The sequence below is a fragment of the Anabrus simplex genome, chromosome 5 (genome assembly GCF_040414725.1).
Source record: "Anabrus simplex isolate iqAnaSimp1 chromosome 5, ASM4041472v1, whole genome shotgun sequence".
Taxonomy (NCBI): Eukaryota; Metazoa; Arthropoda; class Insecta; order Orthoptera; family Tettigoniidae; genus Anabrus; species Anabrus simplex.
In genome coordinates this window covers 322,111,087-322,138,190 of record NC_090269.1, presented here as the reverse complement: position 1 = coordinate 322,138,190, position 27,104 = coordinate 322,111,087, and the positions used below count along the sequence as shown (strand labels likewise).

General features: G+C 37.4%; 1 protein-coding gene across 8 annotated transcripts in view; it reads left to right on the top strand.

Annotated features, from left to right (window-relative positions):
• LOC136874046 (uncharacterized) overlaps positions 1-27,104 on the top strand; it is a 616,846-nt gene that overhangs the window by 226,877 nt on the left and 362,865 nt on the right. For all 8 annotated transcript variants that reach the window (XR_010860213.2, XM_067147551.2, XM_067147552.2 and 5 more), the window contains exons 7-8: positions 8,579-8,692; positions 22,023-22,235. Coding sequence is in view for 7 of the 8 variants with exons in the window: in XM_067147551.2 (XP_067003652.2) it covers positions 8,579-8,692; positions 22,023-22,235 (327 nt within the window). In the remaining variant the exon portion in view is untranslated. The remainder of the gene's footprint in view (positions 1-8,578; positions 8,693-22,022; positions 22,236-27,104) is intronic.

Below are 27,104 nucleotides of genomic sequence, written 5' to 3'. Positions count from 1 at the left end.
TTACCAGCAGTGAAAAAATTAGGAAAATTACGAATATAAAATAGGAGTTATGACATGATAAGTTCTATGCAATGAAGATTTTGCATTTGGCAAAACTTTCCATTATATTACCATTTTCACACTAAATTATTTGTTTACAATTTTTTTGTTAACGACATCAAATGCACCTTGAAATTCTGTACATAACATGATATTCACCCTTTTTTGCTTTACGTTGCACCGACACAGATAGGTCTTATGGCGACGATGGGACAGGGAAGGGCTAGGAGTGGGAAGGAAGCGGCCGTGGCCTTAAGGTACAGCCCCAGCATTTGCCTGGTGTGAAAATGGGAAACCATGGAAAACCATTTTCAGGGCTGCCAACAGTGGGGCTCGAACCTACTATCTCCTGAATACTGGATACTGGCCGCACTTAAGCGACTGCAGCTATCGAGCTCGGTATTCACCCATTTTAACCGATATCATTTTGATTTACGGATATTTGGCAAACCCGCTGCATTAGAGTAGGACAGCGCTACCCGCAAAACATGGGAGAAGGAAAAAGAGACGGAATTATCCCATTACTGCTGTACTGCAATTTAAGGTTGGAACGCTCTATATGTATGTAGTAGGTATATGCTTGTGGGGGCAACTTGTGCGAGTACCCTGGATTTGAAATCACTCAGATCCAAAAAGTGACTTGAATTGTGTAAGAATGCTATGTCTCAAGATCATATTATAGAAATTTTGAGAGATTCTTGAGTTTCAATATCAGTTCCTCAATGAGAGATTCTTGAGTTTCAATATCAGTTCCTCAATGTCAGAGAAACTTAAAACAGATAAGTTTGCCCTGATATCCGACGTATGGGAAAGGTTTATTTCAAATTGTCAGCTTGGATTACAATTGATGAGCAACTGTTCTCGAGCAAAACTCGCTTTCGCTTTTTGCAGTTTATGGCATCCAAGCCTGACAAATATGGGCAGAAATTCTGGACGGCCATGGATAAAGAATTGAAATACATCTTGAATGTATTTCCTTATCTAGGGAGGGATGAACAATCCCCTAAAAATGTGTGTTTGGATTATGTTGTTGAGAAGTTAATGGCCCCTTTCATAAACAAAGATAGGAATGTCACTTGCGACAGTTTTTATGCATCACTGTAGCTAGCTGAAAAGTTGAAACCCCAGGGATCCTGTCTTCTTGGTACAATAAATCAGGTAAGAGGTTCTGCCGGAGGTGAAACCTTCTCGAGCCCATGTTCTAAAAAGGAACAACATAACTTTCGAGTATTTATGAAGGCAAGGTCTGCAAGAATGTACTGTAATATTTTTAGACATATACTAATAATAATCATAAATAAAATTACTCCAAAACTTATAAAATAATTGAAATAAAATGAATTAATAAAATTAAGAACAATAATTAATTGAAATGTCTGTAGTATGGGTGCCAGAGTTCACCAGAATAGATCCCTCTAATTTAGATAGAGCATGATAATTCTTTATCTCCCAGGGCGTGTACATACTGCTGCGTACTGGTACATCTGTTTCAGGCCTTGCCTAACCTTCTGAAAGTGACTAAATAGGTAGGAACTGCACCTAGCTTCATTAGAAACTCCACTGATTCTAAAACAACTAACTATATTCTCAATAAAATCTGTGCATGAGCACCTCGTCAAAATATACATTTAATAAACACACCAAATATTACTGGAAGACTCCATATTTTCAACAACAATGAAAACAGTGGGAAAACGAAAGGGAGATTTAAGCCACCATTTGCAGTTAGTCCGTTGAACAATGTACATATATGTAGATAAGTACCCTTCACTGTCTCTGTAGCAACACGACTTGCTGATTGTCATAATCGGCTCTTAATCGCACAGTACTGTACCTCATAATACTGTGTTCACTGACTCTAACACTTGTTTTAAAGGTATATACATTTTAGCAACACACGCTTATCATTCCTGAATATAAATTATGGAAAGTCTGAGGTAGCTTTCACCAACATATAATACCAGGCCGCCACAAATTATTACAATACCCAGTGTGTAAGCACTCCACAGTTTGTAGGTCAGCCACTTTCCACTAACATAAAAAGACTATGTTCCATGAACGTTTGAAGTCCAGTCCAGTATAGTGCTGCAGCAGTGTCACTCCAGTACCATATTTCCAGTTTCACTCCTGTATCGTGTGTGTCGGCACTAATTCCTTCCCGTACAGTGTCGTCCTCTCTCGCCGTATCGTGTCATGCATATATAGAGCTCCACTTCCCCCTTCCTCTCAAAAAGATATGTCGATATTGATCCTGGCCAGCCAATCTTGAGTAGATCCTCTAGTCAAGACCACGCTCTGAACTTCTTCCTGTGTCACAAGGCAATCACAAGTTCAACAAACTCTGGGGTGTTTCACATGAGTCATTGGAAGTTCCCGACTACATCAACAAGTCTATCTCATCAGACTGGGATATCGGCATGAGTCATATGAATTTCCTGAGTTATGATAGCTTTGATTTTCCCAGCCGTCATACAAAACAAATTACTCATACCACATATGTAGAGCTCCCAGTTTACAAATATTAATGACAAAATATACAACTAAAATACAATAATAATAATAATAATATAATAATAATAATAATGATGATGATGAATCAAATACTGACAATAATCTCTCTTACTTCTAAATACAGTGCGAGGGTGTGATATATGTACTATCACAGTACATGTGCTTAGTTCACTTCATCCAGATGACCAGGTGGGAACGGACAGAAAGATGAAACCTGACACCGTAACATGTTTCAATGGAACTGAGTATGGAGTCGACGCTGTGGACCAAATGACCGAAAGTATACCGTCAAGCCAGCTGCACACATCCATTAATGTTCTTGAAATAACAGGAATAAACACTTGGGTGTTGTATAAATAGGTTACAAATAATAATATCTTGTGAAATAACTTTCTCCTACAACTTGCTGAGGAATTAACTGCATCAAACACCTAGAGTAGAAAGAAAAGGATCGATACTGCAGACGATGATGATAGTGATACAGAATCATAATCTGGTAAAAAACGCAGGAAATGCCAAGTGCACAACAAATGCAAGTAGGACCTGAAAGGTGGGCACTTGTGTAAGGCATGCAAAAAGGTTGTCTGCAAGAGATGTATTGGAAAAGAGAAAATTGTCATGTGTGTAGAGTCTGTAAGCTTTTAGGTTGACATACTCATTCACAGACATACTGTACTTCATCACATGCTCTTCAGACCACTGAAGGATGTGCTTAGTATGGATACATAGGTTCATGAAAACTAATCACACAAGAGACTTTCATTTTGTATCCACGTAATATCTGATTGTGACCTTCACTTGATTTTAAATTAATTTATAACTGGCCAGGTTGAGTGGCTCAGACGGTTCAGGCGCTGGCTTTCTAACCCCAACTTGGCAGGTTCGATCCTGGCTCAGTCCGGTGGTATTTTAAGGTGCTCAAATACGACAGCCCCATGTCGGTAGATTTACTGGCACGTAAAAGAACTCCTGCGGGACTAAATTCTGGCACCTTGGTGTCTCCGAAGACCTTAAAAAGTAGTTAGTGGGACGTAAAACAAATAACATTATTATTATTAATTTATAACTGAATGTTTGATATGACTGTGTGGGTTAGAACATAATATTTAATATAATATTCAATCAGAAAGGTCATTGATATTTATTTTCATTGTAGAAAATATATCCCCACTTGGGCGGGAAACTTCAAGTAAGAGAATGGAGAAAACTAGACATATAGGATTATATAGAGCCTATGCAGGAGAAGAAGCATGGGGAGATATCCGTGAGAGGCTTCAGTTGGAAAATAATTATATTGGCAGGACTGACCACAAATACAAAATTAGAAGGAATTTTAGCAGAAGTGATTGGGGTAAATTTTCATTCATTGGGAAGGGTGCGAAGGAGTGGAACAGTTTACCAGGGGTAGTGTTTGATCCTTTTCCAAAATCTGTACAGATATTCAAGAGGAGAATAAACAGCAACAGAGAAAATAAATGAAATGTTAGAGGGCATTCGACCAGTGCAGGTTAATGTAAATAAAAAAAAATGTGTGTGAATAAATTAATTCCATCCCCTGGTCTAAGGAGTTTGGACAGCCAAAGTAGTGGACTGCCTGTAGGGGTGAAGTACAGTGGGGACTTAAAGGGCCCTGGGACCGCTACGGTAGCTGTGAAGGCCCTTCAGGAACTGTGAAAAGTGGTGGCAAAAGGGGCTCTGTTTAAGACGCAGCAGGTCGTTATGCTACTTAGGTTCCAGAATGGGGGAAAAAAATAAATATATATATATATATATATATATATTTTAAAAAAATGCAATTTAAATTTTAATCTTATACCAGTTGTATAGTATCTTTTGAAGGAGTTCCACATACTGTATATCAGTTGACTATACTTGTAAGCAGTACAGGAGATATAAGTAGAATTTTGTGTAAACAATATAAATTTATTAAGGATGAGCTGTGTGTTTAATAGAAAAAATTGTTAGCATAAATTGTATAATATTGTATTTTGGGAAAATTTTCTTCACTAGTGCTTGGCAATAATGTTTTTTAGTGTACCATTTGCCACTGAGGAAGACACCTCATTTGCAAATTAAGAGATTTTGATTTGATTTTGATCAGTATTCACAAATCTATATATATAAAAAAATAAGAGTTTTGTCTGTACATTGCTCAGAATTTGAAAAGAATGGTATTTCTTTATCGGTCGTGTCCACAGTAACAAGGAAATGCACTTTTTTTACTTTTCCGTGATTTCTGTCTGTCTGTCTGTCTGTATATATGTATGTATGTATGTACGTATGTATGTATGTATGTATGTACACGCATCACTAGAAAACGGCTAAAGAGAATTTAATGAAAATCGGTATGCAAATTTGGGGTATAAACCGCTACACTCTAAGCCATAAATGATTTTATTCGCGCTCATAGAAATGGTAGTTTAGGGGAAGGCCTAAAATTTAATTTTCAAATATTTACGTTATTAGGAGTCCTATCTTGATAAAAATTGGTATGCAAAGTCGGGGAATAAGTCGCTACAACGTAGGCTATGAATAATTGTATTTACGCTGAGTGAAATGGTAGTTTAGGGGAAGGCCTAAAATTTAATTCTTAAATAATTACGTCATTAGTGGTCCTATCTCATTGGAAACTCATATACAAAGTCGTAGAATGAGCCACTATAACCTAGGCTATACATTATTTTATTCACGCTGAACGAAATGGTAGTTTAGGGGAAGGCCTAAAATTTAATTCTCAAATATTAGTGATCATATCGATACATACAACACAACCAATGTTTTATAGAATTAAATTTCCGAACATTTATGTCTTATACATTTTTACCGTACTGGCTATGATAACACAGATATTCATGAATTTGTATTTTTGTTGCCAAGTCCATAACGACACCCAGCCACAAGAAAAAGGGTTGACAGAATTTAATGAAATTCAGTGTATGGAGTCGGGGAATAAGAAACTACAGTCTAAGCTATAAACAGTTTTATTCACCCTGGATGAAATTGTAGTTTAGACGAAGGCGCCTAAATTTTAATGTTAAAATACCTATGTTTTTGGTCCTATTGAAAAGTGTTAGATATCAAAAGTTACAGAGAATACAATTTCGGAAGAAAACTAAATGGGAAGGCCTACAATATCGAAGGTGCATAACATTGATCAACAATATCATTACAATGACCATTGTTTGTTGTGATGTTATTTGTCCGTTACGCTGCCTCTCAACTCCGATAGATGGGATTACTGCTGCGTACCGAGTACAAAAGCCTGACTGAATATTGGCGGGAAATAGCCGGGGAGTTATAAAACTTTCTTCTTTAGCATGCCATTCCTCTGGTTCATACATTTTCAGATACAGCTGGTATGTAACACACTGTTTCTTCATAGTACAGTATTCCAGGTATACGATCCCTACTCCGACGCGCTATTTTGAATGAGCAGTGTGCGTACTTAAGGCAGAGGCTGACTTGTAGTAGTAGTAGTAGTAGTAGTAGTAGTAGTAGTAGTAGTAGTAGTAGTATGGCCTGGTCTAGAATAACAATTTAGCCCTATTCCAAATTTTAGCACCACAATTCACTTAATAACTCAAAATTCAACTGTGAAAAGAGCTGTTTTTTTTAAGAAAATCTTCCTGTTCACTTTTATTAAATTCTACATTCATTTTATTCCAAATTATCAGTGAAGAGGGGGTTTCTCCTCTGGCTTGGAGGAAAAATTTGCCTCCAAGTGAGATAGATTTTTCCGCCGCCAGTGTAGTGAATTGATATTTTCTGACTCATCGGGTACTCCTAGGAAACAGATTAGTAAAAGGGCATAGATTTGCCCTGGGAGTCTCCACTATTCGACCCTCTCCCTGCCGAAAAAAGACAAAGAGTGTTCACGAATCACGGCCGTCTGCGGCTTGGTCATTCGAGCTCTGGAACTGTGGACTGTTAGATCGGCAGTGTAGTCCTGTTCGTTGAAAGTGAGAAAATGTGTGGTGTTTCATTTGATCGAGTATTTCATATGAAAGCATTGCTTTTAGTCGCACCATTCCTACTTACGTCATTGTAATGTATGTTCATTTCATTTGGGAAAACTACTAAAACAGTCTTTCTGAGGATGTAAAAAGGCAGGTGGAGAGCGAGTGTCTACAATTATAATGAAAACTCCCCAATCTGATTGTGACTGATGGTAGGCAAGCGGGTCTACCATTACAATGAAAATTCCCTAACTGAGTCTTCAAATGAGAAAAGATGTTTGGTGACTTCCCCGCCGCATTTCTAGGGTAACGTTAAGAACTATGCAGTTTAGTACAATCTTGCTCACAACGTGTACACTAGAATTCTGTATGCAGTGCAGAATTCCGTAGCGAAGCACGGGTACATCAGATAGTAATAGAATAAAACTACACTTAACGGTCATTTTTGACCCCTCCGTCTTTCTAAGGTGGTGAGACTCATTCCTTCTTTCTATTGTGTTAATGGCTTCACATTAAATAAACCAGAAGTGTTAAATTACCACTGTTGAATTTTTGATGTTATTTGTTTTTAATGAGCTTTGTAAATAACTTGCTTCTTCATGATTTGTTGTGAAATATATTCAGCTGTTTTTCTGAAAATACTTTTTAACTTATCTCTGCCTACACCTGTTTTTGGAGTGAAGGAAGATTGGGCAATAAATACACCGTATTTTTTGGACCATAAGACACACTTTTTGTTACAGAAGATACTGCCTAAAATAAGGCTATGTCTTAGGTCCGAAGGTCTATCATACTTAGATACTGAGCATACGTGATTTGATACATCAATGCTGAAAAGATTCCTTACAATACTTTCAGCTATGGTATACCTGCGTTCGTCTGACAGGCACGTGAGTTGCTAGGGAATTCCTAACAAGACTGCTCGCAATTCCTTATTGTACCAGGCAAACCTTGACTACCATTATAGCTAACATTCAAGGAAAGGTGGAAGGAAAATCTTTCACTTTGTAATCGGTAGCAATTTACTGTACACAATGTCATTTGTACAGATGTAGTTCCTTTGCGACTTAGCATTTAATTTAAAAGTTATGGAATATGCAAAATTACATGTTAATAGGGTGGCAGGAAGACAATACCTACTTGTGATTTGTAACAGTGACAGTATTGCATTACCTACCGTTAATTTGTGTTTGTACACAAATTAAATTATTTCTGTAAAATTTTGTTTCAAAATACAGTAAAATTATATTTTTCCTTAAATTTTCATCAAAGTATCAGGGTGCATCTTATGGTCTACGTCATCCTGTGGTCCGAAAAATGTGTTAATTCAAGTCTATAACTTATTCAACATAATTCCAAACAAAATCCATGTTGACATGTGTTGAAAATACATTGCTGAGCAATTTAAACAGCTGTTTAAAAATATTCTAGGTATTATTTCGCATCATTCATGGAGTAATTAAAAAGAAACCTTATTAATTTTACTCTGTAGATGAGCATTTTTTCAGTTTGCTTTACAGACATTTGTATTGTAACATTAGTAATGCACTCCCTTGACCATACTTTTGGGTTGTTACATCACATAAAATTTTTATTATTTACTAATGTTTATGCAGTAAATGTGGCTGGCAATTTCGAAACATATGAATCCATCTTGTATAAATAGATTACTTTACCTGTCCTCTGGAAGTTGCCATTGGTACTTCAGTATTTGACGTGTTAATTTAGAGTGTCATTTAATTTTGGAAGCCATGATCAGTATATGATCAGTAAATGATCGGTAAATTTTTCATTATATATGAAAAATATGCATTAATTATACCATCATTTCCTATCTTGTTTTCTTGGTTTCTTGGATGGTACTACCCTCCCTCCCCCCCTCCACTGCAAGAACTGTAAATATATTGAGTATTATAGGATAGTGAGACTTTGGGCTTACATTTCTCCTAGCGCTGTCTGATATGATTATAGACTAGTTTATCAGAAATTATAGGCCAATTTTTATATTATTAGTAATTGTAGATTAAAAATATAATAGAATCATTCCAAATTTTTATATTGTATATTGACAGGCTCAACTAATACCAACGTGCGTGGAAAGAGTAAACAGCAAACCAGCCGCCCAGCTGAGAATAATAGTATTGGAGGTCTCTCGACTGGTGGGAACAAGAAGAACAACCAAGCAGGTATTAGGGTTAAATTGACCATATTCTTGATCTTTTATCATGTTGGCCATGCTTTTGGCTTTGTTTCCAAAATCTTTTTAGTAATGTAGGTAACAAGTACAAGTTGTGTTTGTCATTGATTGAAAATGTTACTGCACTGTTGATAATCTTAACCATAATGGTTAAAATGATTGATTGATCTGTATTGATTAGTTTGAATGTACAGTCGAACCTCCCTTCTGCGGACACCGTCGGTTCCAAGAAAAAATGTCCGTTACGAGAGGTGTCCGCTAAAACTAGTTTGTAGAAATAATCAAACATTTTAACGGTAAAGAACATCCACCTTAAATATAAGCATACATATCTTCATTTTTATTATTCTAGGTCATTTCTGTGTTAGTATTTCATAGAGAGAAGTGATTTTACATCATTTACAAACATTACAGCTTCGTGAAGTAATCGTGAAGCTTCGTCTGTGCAAATTTAACACGTTTTCTCAACTGCGATATTCTCAAAAACTCCTTTAAAATTTCAGTTTTATTCACAGTAGTGTTTGAGTTTTCCCGCAGTTGAATTTTTCGGCAAGCATTCTCATTGAAGGTCCCTTGTCACTTTCTATAATTACTTTTCTTCTTGCCTCGAGATCTAAATACGATCGTCAGTTGTTACTCATGTTTAACAGACAACTGAAATGCTATGGTGGGTACTGTATTTCTGTCTTACTAGTTAGCGCCTGTACTGTCTTTTCTTTCTCAAGTTGACTACCTGAGCTCGACCTAATCAGTGACAATCCGAGTTATGAGTAGAATGATGCAAGAACAGAAGAAAATCCCCAGGTATAACTTGTGAGTCAACAGTCTCTGGCAGCATTTCTGAGCGATTAGAATTCTCAGAATAGGCCTATACACCTCTAGGTAGAATTGCATTCTGATGTACCTTCTCTCCCCTGCACTCGAAATAGTACAAACATTCAAAAGGAATTTCCTTAATGTCTGAAGAATGGTTTTAAAAGAAAGGATGACATGTGGTCCGGCGTAATAAATTGTCCTGCAACATGTAAAGTGTCCGCTTAAGTCAAGTGGATGGGACAAATGGCGATGTCCGCTGTCCGGAATTCGAGGTGTCCGCTTAAATGAGGCCCATTTAACACTTGTCTTATGTAAAATAGAAACGGTTCCGAGAAAATTGTCCGTGTAGGGAGGTGTCCACTGAATAAGGGTGTCCGTTAGGGCAGGTTCGACTGTAGTACAGAAATATTTAAAATAGTTATATTTGAATCAGCCTCGTCAATTCCCGTCATCAGTGGAATGGTTAAATTCCTGAAATATGTTTGGTTGAGTAAATAATTTTCACAAATGCAAAGAGGATAAGAACTCCACTTAATCATTATTATTATTATTATTATTATTATTATTATTATTATTATTATTATTATTATTATTATTATTATTATTATTATTAATATTAATAATAACATTAATAATATTATTAATAATAATAATTGTTAATAATAATAATGCAGAACCGGTTTCGACCCTAACGGGTCATCTTCAGCTGGACATACTTATACGTATAATACATCGTACAGTTGTAAACATTACCCTATTTAGAAAGGAATGTCTTTTGATGGTAACATGAGTAGGGCATTTGTCAAAATACGCATCTGAGAAAAGTGAATATTCTTAAACTTAAAACTAACTTATAAGTATACATGAGATAAAGCAACATATGCATAGAACACTTTCATGTTTGTGAAAGTTCACGTTTATGACTTGCACTGTTTTCTTAGTTCTTCAATTTGACTAAAATTTAAAACTAACATATAAGTATTCATAAAATAATAACATGTGCGTAAAACACTTTCATGCTAGTGAATGTTCAAGTTTCTTGCATTATTTCTTAATTCTTCAGTTTAAGTGTTTTAATAAGTCCAGTTGTCCACAACTGTGCTTATGTTAAATAACTCAGTAGCTTGAATTGTGATATGAGTTACATTTAAAATACCAATATCACATTTAAAAAATATTTTGCCACATGTACACAAAGGATAAGAACATTTTACATCTCTAAAAGATAACATATAGACGTAGTGTAGAAGGCTTGGAAGGTAGTGTAGAAATTACAGCTTGTCGTATATAAAATCCAGTTGTTTACATTAAAGGATGAGTCGTAGTGTTCTTTGCCATATTAAGATGATGATGTGTTACAATAGACCAGAGTGGAGGTTCCTTCTCTTTTGTAGTTGTGTGATATTGTAGAAATTATCTGTGAAAGATAAGAATAAGGTGTAAGTGATACTAATATGTTGAAGGAATGTCTTGGGTCATGTGAGAGAAACTATGCGTGTACTTACTGCTATTGTGGTCTTGAAGTTGTATATGGTTTGAGAGCACATTGTGTACTACTTCGTGTCCGTCTCGGGCTAATGCCGTTTGCTGTGGAGGGAAGGGGTGGAGGGGCGGGAGGAGTGGCTGTTGTGGGGGTAGGGGTGGAGTTGGGCGTGTCTTCTGGTGGTTTTCTGGCGCATGTCAAGTTTTGTTTACTAATTCTCTTGAGATAAGCAATTTTTAGGGATGGAATGACTGTATTAAATGACATTTGTTTTTTCTGTGATTTCGTTTATGTTAAAATTAGGGTTGGCGTATTGATCTAGATTAATGTACAATTCTTCTGTTATGTTGAGCAAGGGGCCCTTGGTATTTATATTCAAAATTTGCATGTCATTTTCAATGTTTGTGAATTTATGTTTATAATCTTCGATGTGTTGGCCTATGGAGGAAAAATGATTGTGTTTTATGGCATTTAGGTGTTGATTATAAAAATTTGAACGTTCCTGCCAGTACGTCCCATATAGCTAGTGTCACAGTTATTGCATTTTATCCGATATACCCCTGAATGGTTGTATTTATTATTGTTGTTGATTGTTTTAGCGTTGTGTATGATATTGGCACTATTGTGTGTAGTTTTGTATGCTATTTTTAACTTGTATTTTTTTTAAATGTTGTTTATAGGATATATATGCGTATTATTGAAGGTAAATAATACGTAATCTTTCTTGGTTTTTTTCTGTTTTTGTTAATTTTGATTAGGAATGAAATTTTATTTTATGAATAATATTGTTGATCATTTCTTTCTTATACCCATTGTGTTTGGCTATTTCATGAATTAGTTGTAATTCTTTATTTAATTCTTCTGTTGTTAATGGTATGCTAAATGCTCTATGTATCATGCTATAGTATGCTGCTCTTTTGTGTATGTTGGGGTGAATACTATCCATTTTAATTGTGTTAGAGGTGTGTGTGGGTTTTCTATATATTCTGTATGATAGGTGATTTTCATGTCTGGTTATGGATATGTCTAAATAGTTTAGGGTACGGTTGTTTTCTATTTCTTTAGTGAATTTTATGTGTGGGTCTGTTGTATTCAATGGGTTCAATATGTTGGTTTCATTGGTAAATCTAGTATCGATGATAACAAAAATGTCATCAACAAATCGGCACCAGAAAAATATGTTATCTATTTTACTAATTGATTGATGCTCCAAATGATCTATGTAGATTTCGGCTAGAATGCCTGACGCAGGAGATCCCATCGGTAGGCCTTGCTGTTGATAAATAGTGTTGTGGAACTTGAAATAATTGTTACTGATGGCAAATTCGAGTAGTTTTATAAATTCTTCTTATTTTTACGGTATCATAATTTATAAGCTTCATATCCGTATTGATCATTTACACAAATGCAAAGAGGATAAGAACTCCACCTAATCAATACTTATTTATTATTATTTTATTATTATTATTATTATTATTATTAAATTTCTCAGGAAGTAAAATAACAAACACAGAAACACTACCCAAACACGCAGTACACAAAAAAGAACAAATAAGATTTGACTAAAAGAGGAAATTAAATTCCTATACCGCAAAAAACATCTGAATAATGAATTATACCAAGCACACCTAAAAGCATCCCACGAGCTACCACATACCTACTGGGACTACTTCCAACAGATATCCAAAGAAAAATTAGAAAACTTAGTGATTCTCAAACAAAACACACTGAATAGGAAACTAGAAGCACTCAAACCAAAACCGCAAACCAAGATTCCGGAAATGAATCCCTTCACCCATCCTAACGGCATTAATGAACACAAATTCCATCCACCTATAAAAAATTAACAGAAACGGAATTCGATGAAACGGAAACTGTCATATTGAGCAAGGGACCCTAACGTAACTGGGGAAACACATCAACTTTCCAGAACATTACAACCATTATCACAGAAACCAAAAACGGATACAAAAAATCCCATTCGATTTACGAGACAAAGCCAGATACGAAAAAAAAAAAAAAGACTTCCACAATATATGAATAGAATTCTCGACAATAGCCATAACAAAAACACTTATCAACAGTTCACATATAAAAAAGCTCAAGGACAAGATCACACAGAACAATCTACTCGTAACTAAAGCTTACAAAGGTAATACTACTGTTATCATTGACAAGGACGAATATATAACAAAAACTAAAGCATGTTTTCAAGATAGTATCTTTCATATCAAATGCAAAGATCCAACTACTAATATAAAAAGAAATTTCAAAGCATTACTAAAAAATACACATTTTCTTTTAATGGAAGAAGAATCCCCGAAACTTGTCGTAATGAATCCGCAATTACCAATTGCCAAAGCTTACCCCAAAATACATAAAGAACACATACCAATGAGACCTATCATAAATTACAGATTAAGCCCGACATATAAACTTTCACAATTTATTCAGAAATTCCTTAAAAAACACAACGTATTCTTAGCCAAAAAAAACAATACGGAATTCAACAGAATTTTGCAATATTACGAAAGAGCTAAAGATTGAACAATACCATATCTTTGCATCATTTGATATAATAAACATGTACCCTAACGTACCTACACAGAAAACCATAAAAATAATTGAATCCAATCTAATAAACTACAGTAATCTAAGCACCTTAGAAATAGAAGAATTTATAAAACTACTCGAATTTGCCATCAGTAACAATTATTTCAAGTTCCACAACACTATTTATCAACAGCAAGGCCTACCGATGGGATCTCCTGCGTCAGGCATACTAGCCGAAATCTACATAGATCATTTGGAGCATCAATCAATTAGTAAAATAGATAACATATTTTTCTGGTGCCGATTTGTTGATGACATTTTTGTTATCATCGATAATAGATTTACCAATGAAACCAACATATTGAACCCATTGAATACAACAGACCCACACATAAAATTCACTAAAGAAATAGAAAACAACCGTACCCTAAACTATTTAGACATATCCATAACCAGACATGAAAATCACCTATCATACAGAATATATAGAAAACCCACACACACCTCTAACACAATTAAAATGGATAGTATTCACCCCAACATACACAAAAGAGCAGCATACTATAGCATGATACATAGAGCATTTAGCATACCATTAACAACAGAAGAATTAAATAAAGAATTACAACTAATTCATGAAATAGCCAAACACAATGGGTATAAGAAAGAAATGATCAACAATATTATTCATAAAATAAAATTTCATTCCTAATCAAAATTAACAAAAACAGAAAAAACCAAGAAAGATTACGTATTATTTACCTTCAACAATACGTATATATATATATCCTATAATGAACATAATAAAAAGAAATACAAGTTAAAAATAGCATACAAAACTACACACAATAGTGCCAATATCATACACAACGCTAAAACAATCAACAACAATAATAAATACCACCATTCAGGGGTATATCGGATAAAATGCAGTAACTGTGACACTAGCTACATCGGACGTACTGGCAGGAACTTTCAAATCCGTTATAATCAACACCTAAATGCCATAAAACACAATCATTTTTCCTCCATAGGCCAACACATCGAAGATTATAAACATAAATTCACAAACATTGAAAATGACATGCAAATTTTGAATATAAATACTAAGGGCCCCTTGCTCAACATAACAGAAGAATTGTACATTAATCTAGATCAATACGCCAACCCTAATTTTAACATAAATGAAATCACAGAAAAAACAAATGTCATATTTAATACAGTCATTCCATCCCTAAAAATTGCTTATCTCAAGAGAATTAGTAAACAAAACTTGACATGCGCCAGAAAACCACCAGAAGACACGCCCAACTCCACCCCTACCCCTTCAACAGCCACTCCTCCCGCCCCTCCACCCCTTCCCTCCACAGCAAACGGCATTAGCCCGAGACGGACACGAAGTAGTACACAATGTGCTCTCAAACCATATACAACTTCAAGACCACAATAGCAGCAAGTACACACATAGTTTCTCTCACATGACCCAAGACATTCCTTCAACATATTAGTATCACTTACACCTTATTCTTATCTTTCACAGATAATTTCTACAATATCACACAACTACAAAAGAGAAGGAACCTCCACTCTGGTCTATTGTAACACATCATCATCTTAATATGGCAAAGAACACTACGACTCATCCTTTAATGTAAACAACTGGATTTTATATACGACAAGCTGTAATTTCTACACTACCTTCCAAGCCTTCTACACTACGTCTATATGTTATCTTTTAGAGATGTAAAATGTTCTTATCCTTTGTGTACATGTGGCAAAATATTTTTTAAATGTGATATTGGTATTTTAAATGTAACTCATATCACAATTCAAGCTACTGAGTTATTTAACATAAGCACAGTTGTGGACAACTGGACTTATTAAAACACTTAAACTGAAGAATTAAGAAATAATGCAAGAAACTTGAACATTCACTAGCATGAAAGTGGTTTACGCACATGTTATTATTTTATGAATACTTATATGTTAGTTTTAAATTTTAGTCAAATTGAAGAACTAAGAAAACAGTGCAAGTCATAAACGTGAACTTTCACAAACATGAAAGTGTTCTATGCATATGTTGCTTTATCTCATGTATACTTATAAGTTAGTTTTAAGTTTAAGAATATTCACTTTTCTCAGATGCGTAATTTGACGAATGCCCTACTCATGTTACCATCACAAGACATTCCTTTCTAAATAGGGTAATGTTTACAATTGTACGATGTATTATACGTATATATATGTCCAGCTGAAGATGACCCGTTAGGGTCGAAACCATCCTGTATTATTAATAATAATAATAAATAAGTATTGATTAGGTGGAGTTCTTATCCTCTTTGCATTTGTGTGAATTATCAATATGGATGTGAAGCTTATAAATTACGATAAATAATTTTCTTTCATTAATAAGTGTATTGACAAGGCTGATTCAAATATTACTATTTTAAATATTTCTGTACTACATTTAAAGGGACTGTATATGTAAGTCCTAACCAATCCAAGGCTCTGTAGTCATCTATGCCTGTTCTTCCAGTTTGAGTCGAAAATGGAAGCCATGTAAATTATAGCCATTTTAGGGATGCCATGGAGCTTAGCACTGAAATTTTTAAATTTCATACTGACATAAGTATGTGTACACACTCACTCACTCTCTCTCTCTCTCTCTCTCTCTCTCTCTGTGCAACAAATGCCTAGAAAAAGGAATATTTCCTACAAATTGTGAAAAAGCCAAAATCATTGAAGTAATTAAGCCAGGTAAAGAAAACTCAAGAAGATGTAAGCAAATATAGACTACTCAGCTTATTGAATATAATAGTGAAGGTGTTAGAGAAACTGTTTATAAACAGATTAATGCATCACTTACACTCGAATAATATGCTACCTGACGGTAAATTCGAGTTCAGGCCTAAATCCAGCGCAGTGGATGCAGTTATGGTTGCCAAGGACAGCGTCACTATGATCAGCTAGGACGTAGAAGGCTCCTTTGATAGTGCTTGGTGGCCTGGGATTCTTGATGCCTTAAGGGAATTTTATTGTTCTAAGAACCTCTACTGCTTGATCAGAAGTTACTTAACCCAGATAAACCTGAAACTTTGTTTTCGCAGATAAATTTGTTTTCTCTCTAAAATGTTTTCAATGGTGTTCCCTAAACACGACTGCAACAGTGTTTGGTCATTCAAAGGTTTGTCTGTGAAATAAATGGTGTCCTATATATAAGACGGGAGGCTTTAGAGGACAACATTTGGACAAACTATATGGAATGCCAGGATGTTTATCATTTATAACAATGACATATTTAATAATTCAAAATAAAATTACAATTATTGACAGATTATCAGGGAATCACATAAATCTCATCAAATAAAAGTTATCGAGCGCTGCACCTATTCCTTAGTATGATATGCCACAAAACACTTGACATGCAAACCAACGTCACACTTTCTACTCCGTGTTGTCTTCTTCTGGTGACAATATCGACATCTTGTTTGAGATTCTTGAGGGATGATCAAATGGCTTAGCCGGTCGTACCTAAAATCAGTGTGCTCCATTTGTGATGGTTTACTTGGTCCCCCTTTTGTTGCCCGCTTATTTGTTTCTACGAGGGCAGTAACAATACGTTGCCAGAATGCCAGGTGGTCAAGCCTCCCTCCACTTTGCATCTCCAAGAAATCTGTATATATAAAATTAGAGTTTTGTGTGTACAATGTTCAGAATGCGAGAAGAATTGTATTTCTGTATCGGTCATGTCCACAGTAACAAGGAAATGCATTTTTTTTTACTTTTCCGTAATTTCTGTCTGTCTCTGTATGTATGTATGTATGTACAGTAGAACCTCGATAATTCAAAATCCCACGTAATTCGAAGAAGCTCTCGTTCCCGGAAACATGAGATACAGTTCTGCATGTTATTTAAATTGTTTAATTCGAAATACGGATAATTCGTAATTCAAAGTACATTGTCGAAACTGCCTTTACATTTTAAAACAATAGTACCGGTATGTTATAGAGTAATTTCAACTCGAAATTTATCCGCGTCATAATACAACGCGTGTTCCGGAACGTGGAGGGGTAGCTTTCTGCATTTACAATCACTTCGGTGGGTCTACAGTGCGCTTCATGATTGCCAAGTTGAATGAAATCGGAATTCTTTTGTACTCAACCTTTTAAGGAACGCCGTAATATCACGCAACAGGCAGTGTGCGGGAAAACATAATGCGCGAACACTGGCGATGCCGACAGTTGACGAAAAAGCGTGGTTCATATAATAAATTCGTAGGCACCGAACAATACTGTCATTGCCGATGAAACTGCATTGTTTATTTTAATGCAAGCCCAAACGGTCTTATGGTTTTAAAGGAGAAAGTGTCAGCCGGGGAATCGTACAAGGGTCGGGGATGATGATCATTGTAGTGCGTTGCAATTGCAGTGCACATGGAAGCGAGAAATTTTATCCTCTCGTCATAGAAAAGTGCGATAAGCTACAATGTTTTAAGGGCGTCGGGCACTTTCCATCCCAGTACAAAGCATCTAAAAATGCAAACAGTACAGATATCCAAAAAATAATGCATTTGCACAGGGGAACCAGCATAATTTATCCTCGTCTTTGCATTGTGTGATTTTTTTCCCTTCCATTGCGTGAGGTTATGTTCGTCAGTGATTTATCCAAGTGCATTATTTGAACATTGTAAATGCACCTTGTTGGATACATTTCGGAAATAGTTTTTCCATGGCACTGGAAAGGTTTAAACCGTGAATCGAGGTGATTGCATGTATTAATGGATCTTAGAATACTTTGTGACGCGGCAAGTGTTTACATTTCTGAAGTACGAGAGAAGTGCCATGGCGGGAAATCGTACAAGGATAGAGTCATAGGAAAGTTTGATTTTAAGGGCATCGGGTACTTTCTGTGTAAATAAAAGGCATCTAAAATGCATACAGTATAGTACTCCAATGAATAAAGCACTTGCACATGGGAGCCAGCATAGATTTCTCCTTGTCTTTGAATCGTGCTTTTTTTTCCTTTCTTTCGTTGCTTGAGGTTATATTTGCCAGTGAGATATGCAAGTATTATTTGAATACTGTAAATGCACATTTTTTGATAAATTTTGGAAGTATTTCTTTTTTCATGGCATTTGAAAGGTATAAACTGTGAATCAAGGTTAACTGCATGCAGTAACGGGCCTTAGAGTATTTCGTAACGTGGCAAGGGTTGGTACTTCTGAATTGCGAATTGGCGGTTAATTCGAAATCACGTAATTCGAAGTCCGATTTTTGAGTCTCAACGACTTCGAATTAACGAGGTTTTACTGTATGTATGTATGTGTGTATGTATGTATGTATGTATGTATGTACGCATATCACGAGAAAACGGCTGAAGAGAATTTAATGAAAATCGGTATGTGAAGTCGGGTGATGAACCACTACAATCTAGGCTATAAATTATTTTATTCACGCTGAGTGAAATGACAGTTTAGGGGAAGACCTGAAATGTAATTCTCAAATAAGTTATTTATGTTATAAGTGGTCGTATCGTTGAATACTACATAACTAACATAACTTTAGTTATGTTGAAAGTTAGTAGTAGTTATGTAAGAAGTTATTAAATTTCCGATTACTTATGTCTTATACATTGTTACCGTACCGCTTATAATCGCAGAGATATTCATGAATTTGGATTTTTGTTACTAAGTCCATATCAGCGCCGAGTCACAAGAAAATGGGTAAACATAATTTAGTGAAAATCGGTATGTAAAGTCTGAGAATAAGCAACTACAGTCTACAATATAAATAATTTTGTAAGGCGCCCTAATATCACACAGTCGAAAGAAAACTAATGTGAAGGCCTGCAATATAGAAAGCTCATAAACTTTATCAACAATAACATTACATTGACCATTGTTTGTTGCAATGTGCTTTTTGTCTTCTGTTTCCACTTATCCCCGATATATAGAATTACTGCAGCGTACCAAGGTTTTTTTTAATAATTTGCTTTACGTCGCACCGACACAGGTAGGTCTTATGGCGACGATGGGATAGGAAAGGAATAGGGGTGTTAGGGAAGCGGCCTTGGCTTTAATTAAGGTACAGCCTGGTGTGACTGGTGTGAAAATGGGAAACCAAGGAATACCATCTTCAGGGATGCCGGCAGTGATGTTTGAATCCACTATCTCCCGGATGCAAGCTCACAGCTGCGCACCCCTAACCACACGGCCAACTTGGCTGGTTGTACCCAGTGTAACAGCTTGCCTGTATATTGGTGGAAAGTAGCTGGGGAGTTAGATAACTTTCTTCTTTAGCATGCCATTCCTCTGGTTCACACATTTTCTGATATTACTAGTACGTAACATACTAGTTCATCATAGCATTCGAGCTATTCAGTCCCTACTCTGAGGCACTGATTGGAATGAGTAGTGTGCATATTTAACGGAATAACGACAGAGGAGTGTTCACGGCAGTCTGCGACCTGGTTATTCCAGCTCTGGAACTTTGGACTGTTAGATCGGCACCGTAGTACTGTTCGTTGAAAGTGAGAAAGTGTGCTGTTTTTCATTTGATTGAGTATTTTATATGATAACATTGCTTTCAATCACTACATTCCTACTGACGTTTTTGTAATGACCTATGTTGAATTCAGTTAGGGAAACCACCAAGTCAGTCTTTCTGAGAATCCCGTAGCGAAGCACGGGTACATCAGCTAGTCATAAATAAAGTTAGTAGGACTTATCAGTAACATTATTTATTATTATGACTTAGTACGGCAGGTTGTTAGGGTCTTAAAAACTTAAATCACTACTCAAGAGAGGTAGTATGTTTTACTGTCCACTGAATTTAATAAACTATCATTCAGAGCTGTTTAAATGTCCACTAGTGTTTGAGTTTTGCAGTTAATGAGTTTCTTAAATATTCGTGATCATAACAGTGACTGATAAACAACTCCTTTTCTCCATCAGGCCTTTTACGGTGCAACCTCTTTCTGTAACAGTTGACTTCCTAGCTCACCACTGTTGTATGTCCGGCGCTCCCTTTCTCGCTCAGCCAGCCAGCTGCACGCGCGCCTGTGTATCATTCTGCTAGCTTCGACGCGCAGCCCTCAGTGCGCGTGCCTGACCATCGAGTGTACTATAAATAGGAGCTCCCTGCCTGCTCAATTGCCCACTCGCCCCGGTGTCCAGCTCCAGAATACACCCTACGTCGAGCACGGAGGCTACTCCTCTTGAAAATGTGCTTCGACCAGGTGGACTGAATTTCTGGCAGTACGAGGTTTCACCTCTGGTCACCGCTCCCTTTCCTGTTTCCACTGCCTATGTTCCGTAATTCTTTTACAAGCCATTTTCATTCCCTAATTCATGCAAGCTCCCTTAGTTTCGCTAGGTGGAATTTCTTCAATCAATTGAACTTGCTTTTTAGGAATTCAGGCACTTCAACAAACAAGGACTCTCAAAGACATTTATGTTAATGTGCCAGATAGTTCTCGACTATCAACGTGTCAATTCACAAAGACTATCTTTTCAAGATAGAAGTGTATATAAAGACTGTAAACCTGTACATATTGTATAAAGACAGACTTTTCTCAAGATTCAATATTCCTTTTTGCTTCAAAATAAATTTCAGTTATTTATGTAAATATCATAAAGTGAAGCAAATAAAAGTTGTGTTCTGTAAATTTCAACCTTAGTTACAACAACCACGATTCATAATCAGGACCATCCTGTTTACTACAGTGTTGTAATTGCCAAAGTGCAGGACTCGCAACTGCTGTAACTTGCTTGTTATTTATGCGATACTGACTCACTCGAGTCTGTCTCTGTGCTTTCACGGCTGTGCTCTTTATATAGGCATCTGGGAGATTTTCATAGTTTTAATTTAAAAATCATTCTTCACTGTTAACCCGCCTCCAGCTGTTTCTAGGAGTTTCTTGATAGCAAAATCTGACAATCTGCTGATGCTGTTGTTTTGCTTGCCGTTTATCCACCAACAGTTGTCACTGCTCCTGCCAGTTTTGTCATCAGTCAGCCTTGTACACATTCGGCTTTCATTGTCACAATATAAATTTCAGTAGGAACTTTTATTAATAGAATCTTACTCGTTCTGCCTAGTTTATATTTCTCGTAAATGAATTTCTAGAACTGGGTGCGTTTGGTATTGGAATATAATGAGAGAAGTTGATTATAGGAATAGTTTCCCATGAGTCTCAGTTCCAGAAAAATGCTGAAATTTAATCCAACATCATTTTGTCTCAAGGACTTCATCCTTTTTACTGCTAGAAGTGTCATGTGTTTTGAGCTGGTTTTCTAAGCAACTCACTTCATTTATAATCAGGCCATAATTGCTTCATTAATCTATTGCTTTCCAGTGAAGGATATTTAGACATTTATTCATTTTATTCCTCTGTGAAATTGAAATATATATCTTTATAATGTTATTTTCTCTCATGTGTTTACCTGAACATTTACTCAATTTTTCAGCAGCAAATGCAGCAGCTCCTATTGTTGATCTTACCGATGATGATCCAAAAGCTAACAGCAGTGTGAGCAATCACAACGTTGCAGACTCTCGTGAGGTGACCTTTAACAAGTTGTCTGGCAAGACGTTCCCTTCACTTGTGGTGGTAGCTCGACCAAGCCTGCGCACCAAAGATATGCCTCAAAGTACTGTCAGCCAGGAACGAGCTGCTCTTGGTAAGACACGTTTTGTACATTTGTTCTGTTGATTCATGGTAGACTTTTGATGACATTAAGGTAATAGTTTGCCTATTCACTTCTATTTGGAGTGAAACATGTCAAATCTGTATGTTGGAATCATGCATTTATCCTTTTATTTATTTACTTATTTATTTAGCTATTTATTTATTATTTCATAATATTACTCATAGTGTAAAGCATTGAATGATAGTGTTTACCAGGTAAGGGTGTGAATGTGGACCTCACATAATGATGGTGAAAATAAATTGCTAGGATAGGATGGATGTTCCTGCTATGTCTAAGGAAGCTGAACTGATAATCACAGAGGAATAGCAAAACTGAAAGTACATAGAATTGGACACTTACAATAAAAGAGATAATAATAATTTCGTGTGGCTATTTCTAGCCGAGTGCAGCCCTTGTAAGGCAGACCCTCCGGTGAGGGTGGGCGGCATCTGCCATGTGTAGAGAACTGCGTGTTATTGTGGTGGAGGATAGTGTTATGTGTGGTGTGTGAGTTGCAGGGATGTTGGGAACAGCACAAACACCCAGCCCCCGAGCCATTGGAATTAACCAATGAAGGTTAAAATCCCCGACCCGGCCGGGAATCGAACCCGGGACCCTCTGAACCGAAGGCCAGTACGCTGACCGTTCAGCCAACGAGTCGGACAAACTCGTGTCCTCATCCCGAGGTGGTGCAGCTCTTTTCAGGCACACCCCCATTGGAGGTGAGCTGCATGTACCATTTCAATCACATACCAGCCCTCCTGCCACTCTTAAATTTCTGGCAGTACCGGGAATCGAACCCGGGCCCCCGAGGACGGCAGCTAATCACACTAACCGCTACGCTACAGAGGCGGATAAACTCGTGTCCTCATCCCGAGGTGGTGCAGCTCTTTTCAGGCACACCCCCAATGGAGGTGAGCTGCATGTACCATTTCAACCACATACCAGCCCTCCTGCCATTCTTAAATTTCTGGCAGTACCGGGAATCGAACCCGGGCCCCCGAGGACGGCAGCTAATAACACTAACCGTTACGCTACAGAGGCGGACAATAAAAGAGATTAAAAATATGTAAATTGAAAGATAAGGGTACTGGAAGAGTTGGCAAAGGAAATTTAAAAAATGTAACGTCAGAAAAACAGATTCAATCACTGAAGAATAGAATATTTTTTGATGTAGATTTGTTGTTAGTGCAAAAAGAAATATGGACAGAACATTCAGAAATGTAAAAGCAAGGGAAAACACAAGGTTAAATTGCTGTATGAAAAAAAAAAAAAAAAAAGGAAAAATAGTGGGAAGAATGGAAAATAACAAAGATTGAAGAGAGTAAGTTGAGGGTATGTTACGAAGGTAGAAAATTTAGGAAATTGCTGTTGTAAAAAGAAAACTGAGTGGTGTTCATTCAGGAAAAGGTGATGATCATTTCTGAGGTAAGGCATTATTTTAGGGGAAGATGAAGATTGTAAAGAATGACGTTGTTAACATTGTATACTCGAAAGATGGCATTTACCGTAAGACGTTGAAATGGTTGTTATTATGGGAAAGGTTGAACTGAATGTTAAAACATGAAAACTGTGAGTACAGATGGAAAAGGAGTTGGCCGGGCTTGCAGTTGATATACCGATCATTCAGAAGTATAAGGAAAGAGAGACAGTTCTAGATGATTAGCTTCAAGAAGTGACATAAGATGTTCATTAATTAGGGACAAATCGTGATTATAACATGCATGTTGTATGTCCGGCGCTCCCTTTCTCGCTCCACCAGCCAGCTGCACGCGCGCCTGTGTATCATTCTGCTAGCTTCGACGCGCAGCCCTCAGTGCGCGTGCCTGACCATCGAGTGTACTATAAATAGGAGCTCCCGGCCTGCTCAATTGCCCACTTGCCCCGGTGTCCAGCTCCAGAATACACCCTACGTCGAGCACGGAGGCTACTCCTCTTGAAAATGTGCTTCGACCAGGTGGACTGAATTTCTGGCAGTACGAGGTTTCACCTCTGGTCACCGCTCCCTTACCTGTTTCCGCTGCCTATGTTCCGTAATTCTTTTACAAGCCATTTTCATTCCCTAATTTATGCAAGCTCCCTTAGTTTCGCTAGGTGGAATTTCTTCTATCAATTGAACTTGCTTTTTAGGAATTCAGGCACTTCAACAAACAAGGACTCTCAAAGACATTCATGTTAATGTGCCAGATAGTTTTCGACTATCAACGTGTCAATTCACAAAGACTATCTTTTCAAGATAGAAGTGTATATAAAGACTGCAAACCTGTACATATTGTATAAAGACAAACTTTTCTCAAGATTCAATATTCCTTTTTTGCTTCAAAATAAATTTCAGTTATTTATGTAAATATCATAAAGTGAAGCAATAAAAGTTGTGTTCTGTAAACTTCAACCTTGGTTACAACACAACTCTATGGCGACGAGGTAAAAAGCAACCACCTACAATTCTTCGACCCCAGTTGCCAACTCTATGGCGACGAGGTAAAAAGCAACAGCCTACCATTCTTCGACCCCAGTTGCCAACTCTATGGCGACGAGGTAAAAACGCAACAACCTACAATTCTTCGACCCCAGTTGCCAACTCTATAGCGACGAGGTCCAAAGCAACAAACTACACGTCATCAACCCCAATCGCCAACTCTATAGCAACGAGGTAAACACGACACTACAATTCAACAGGCCCAGTTGTCAACTCTACGGCGACGTGCTAAACAACAACGACACTCCAACCAGTTCTGACACACAGCTTACCTTACTCTTTCTTGCACGCATCTCGCAATGGCTACTGCGGAACAACTCGCTACGGTCTTCCAAGCCTTACAGCAGCAACAACAACAGTTTATGCAACAACAACAGGCCGCATTAATTCAGGCTATTCAAGCTATTTCTGTCTCTACACAGCCATCAGCTATTCCTCCGTTCTCTGCTTTTGATCCGGCTAAGGAAGAATGGTCAGTTTATTTAGCCCGTTTACAACAGCATTTCATCTGCCATTCTGTCACAGATGATCAACGCCGCCGCGCACTATTTCTTAGTTCGGTTGGCAATGCTACGTGTGAATTACTACGTAAAGTAAGTCCGGAAGAACACTTATCTGGGGTACCCTTCACGCAGCTCTTGGCCCGTCTCACGGAACACTATGCCAAAGCTCCTCACATAGTGGCTGCTCGCTATAAATTTTTTCAGAGCAGAAAGCAACCCCATCAGACACATACTGAATGGATAACTGAATTGCGTGGTCTAGCTAAACCCTGCCAGTTCATCTGCTCCAAGGACGGTTGTGGTTCATCCTACACTGATTCTCTCATTCGGGACATGATAATTTTACATACTCCTGAAGACAAAATACGTTTTGACGCTGTCAAGCAGAGTAACCCTTCTTTAGAAGACGTCCAGTGTATTGCTACGGTTTATGAGCTTACTACCAAGACTGCCGCAGCCATAGCTTCTCCACACGAAGTTGCACAAGTCTCGCCTCAGGCCCGCAAGTCCTCTGCTACAGTGAACCGTACGGATAAGGCGCTCTCCACCAAGCATTCTCGCCAGGTTCCCTCTCGTAATGCTACACGGAAGCCCAATTCTAAAAGCACCTCGAAACTCCTGCCTTCCTGCCGAGGTTGTTTCAAGCATCATGAACGTCGTGACTGTCGTTTTTTCAAAGCTACTTGTGAACGATGTAATAAACTTGGACACATTAAGACTGTCTGTCAAAGTTCGCTCCGCTCTGCTAAGACTACTGCAGCACGCCGGAAGCATATACAGCCCCGCCAAGACATGGAAGTTGATCAAATCAATCTTATTCTTCCCACAAAGGATTCTCACAAAATCATCATTCCTCTCTCATTCTCTGATCGATCTGTCGATTTTCAATTAGATACTGGATCACCTGTCTCTATTATTAACCTGACTACCTACCACAACTTAGGTTCACCTTCATGCTCTCCAGCTGACATCCAGCTCGTGACATTTAACAAGAAGAAAATTGACATCAAAGGTCAAATCAAGCTTCAGGCTAGTTATAAAGGAATTCAGAAGGCCATTCCTCTTCTCGTAGTTAACAACTACACTGCATCAAACATTATGGGCATGGATCTATTTAACTTATTTGGTTTCCAGATACATGACAACATTAACGTCGTATCTACATTGCATCCTACTTCTGACGTTACCGCTCTCCTAGCGCAGTTTCCTGAAGTCTTCGACTCTCAGCTCGGAACAGCCAAAGACTATACAGCTCACATACAGCTGAAATCTGGAGCTAAGCCTCGCTTCTTCAAATCTCGTCCAGTACCCCTAGCACTTCAAGACCAGGTCACGAAAGAATTAGAAAGATGGATACAAACTGGAATTGTTGTACCCGTTACTTCTAGTCAATGGGCTACTCCACTCGTGGTAATCAAGAAACCTGATGGTAATGTTCGACTTTGTGGCGATTTTCGATCTACAGTCAACGCACAACTCGACACAGATATCTTTCCTATTCCACGTCCAGAAGACTTATTCCGTCGTCTCTCTGGTGGACAATTCTTCTCTCGAGTTGATCTTAAAGAAGCATATCTCCAGCTACTTTTAGACGAAGAATCTAAGACATTTCTCACACTCAACACTCCTCTCGGACTGCTCCAGCTCCAGCGGCTCCCATTCGGTGTTTCATCCTCAGCGGCTATTTTTCAGCGCTATTTGGCTCAACTCACCGCCTCCATTCCCGGTTGTGCTAACTACCTGGATGATATTATTGTTACTGGAAAAGATCATCAGGAACATCTAACCAATCTACGCCTCCTTCTCCAGAAATTGAAAGACAATGGCCTACGAGCGAATCTCGCTAAATGTACCTTCTTTCAGCCTCAAGTTCACTAC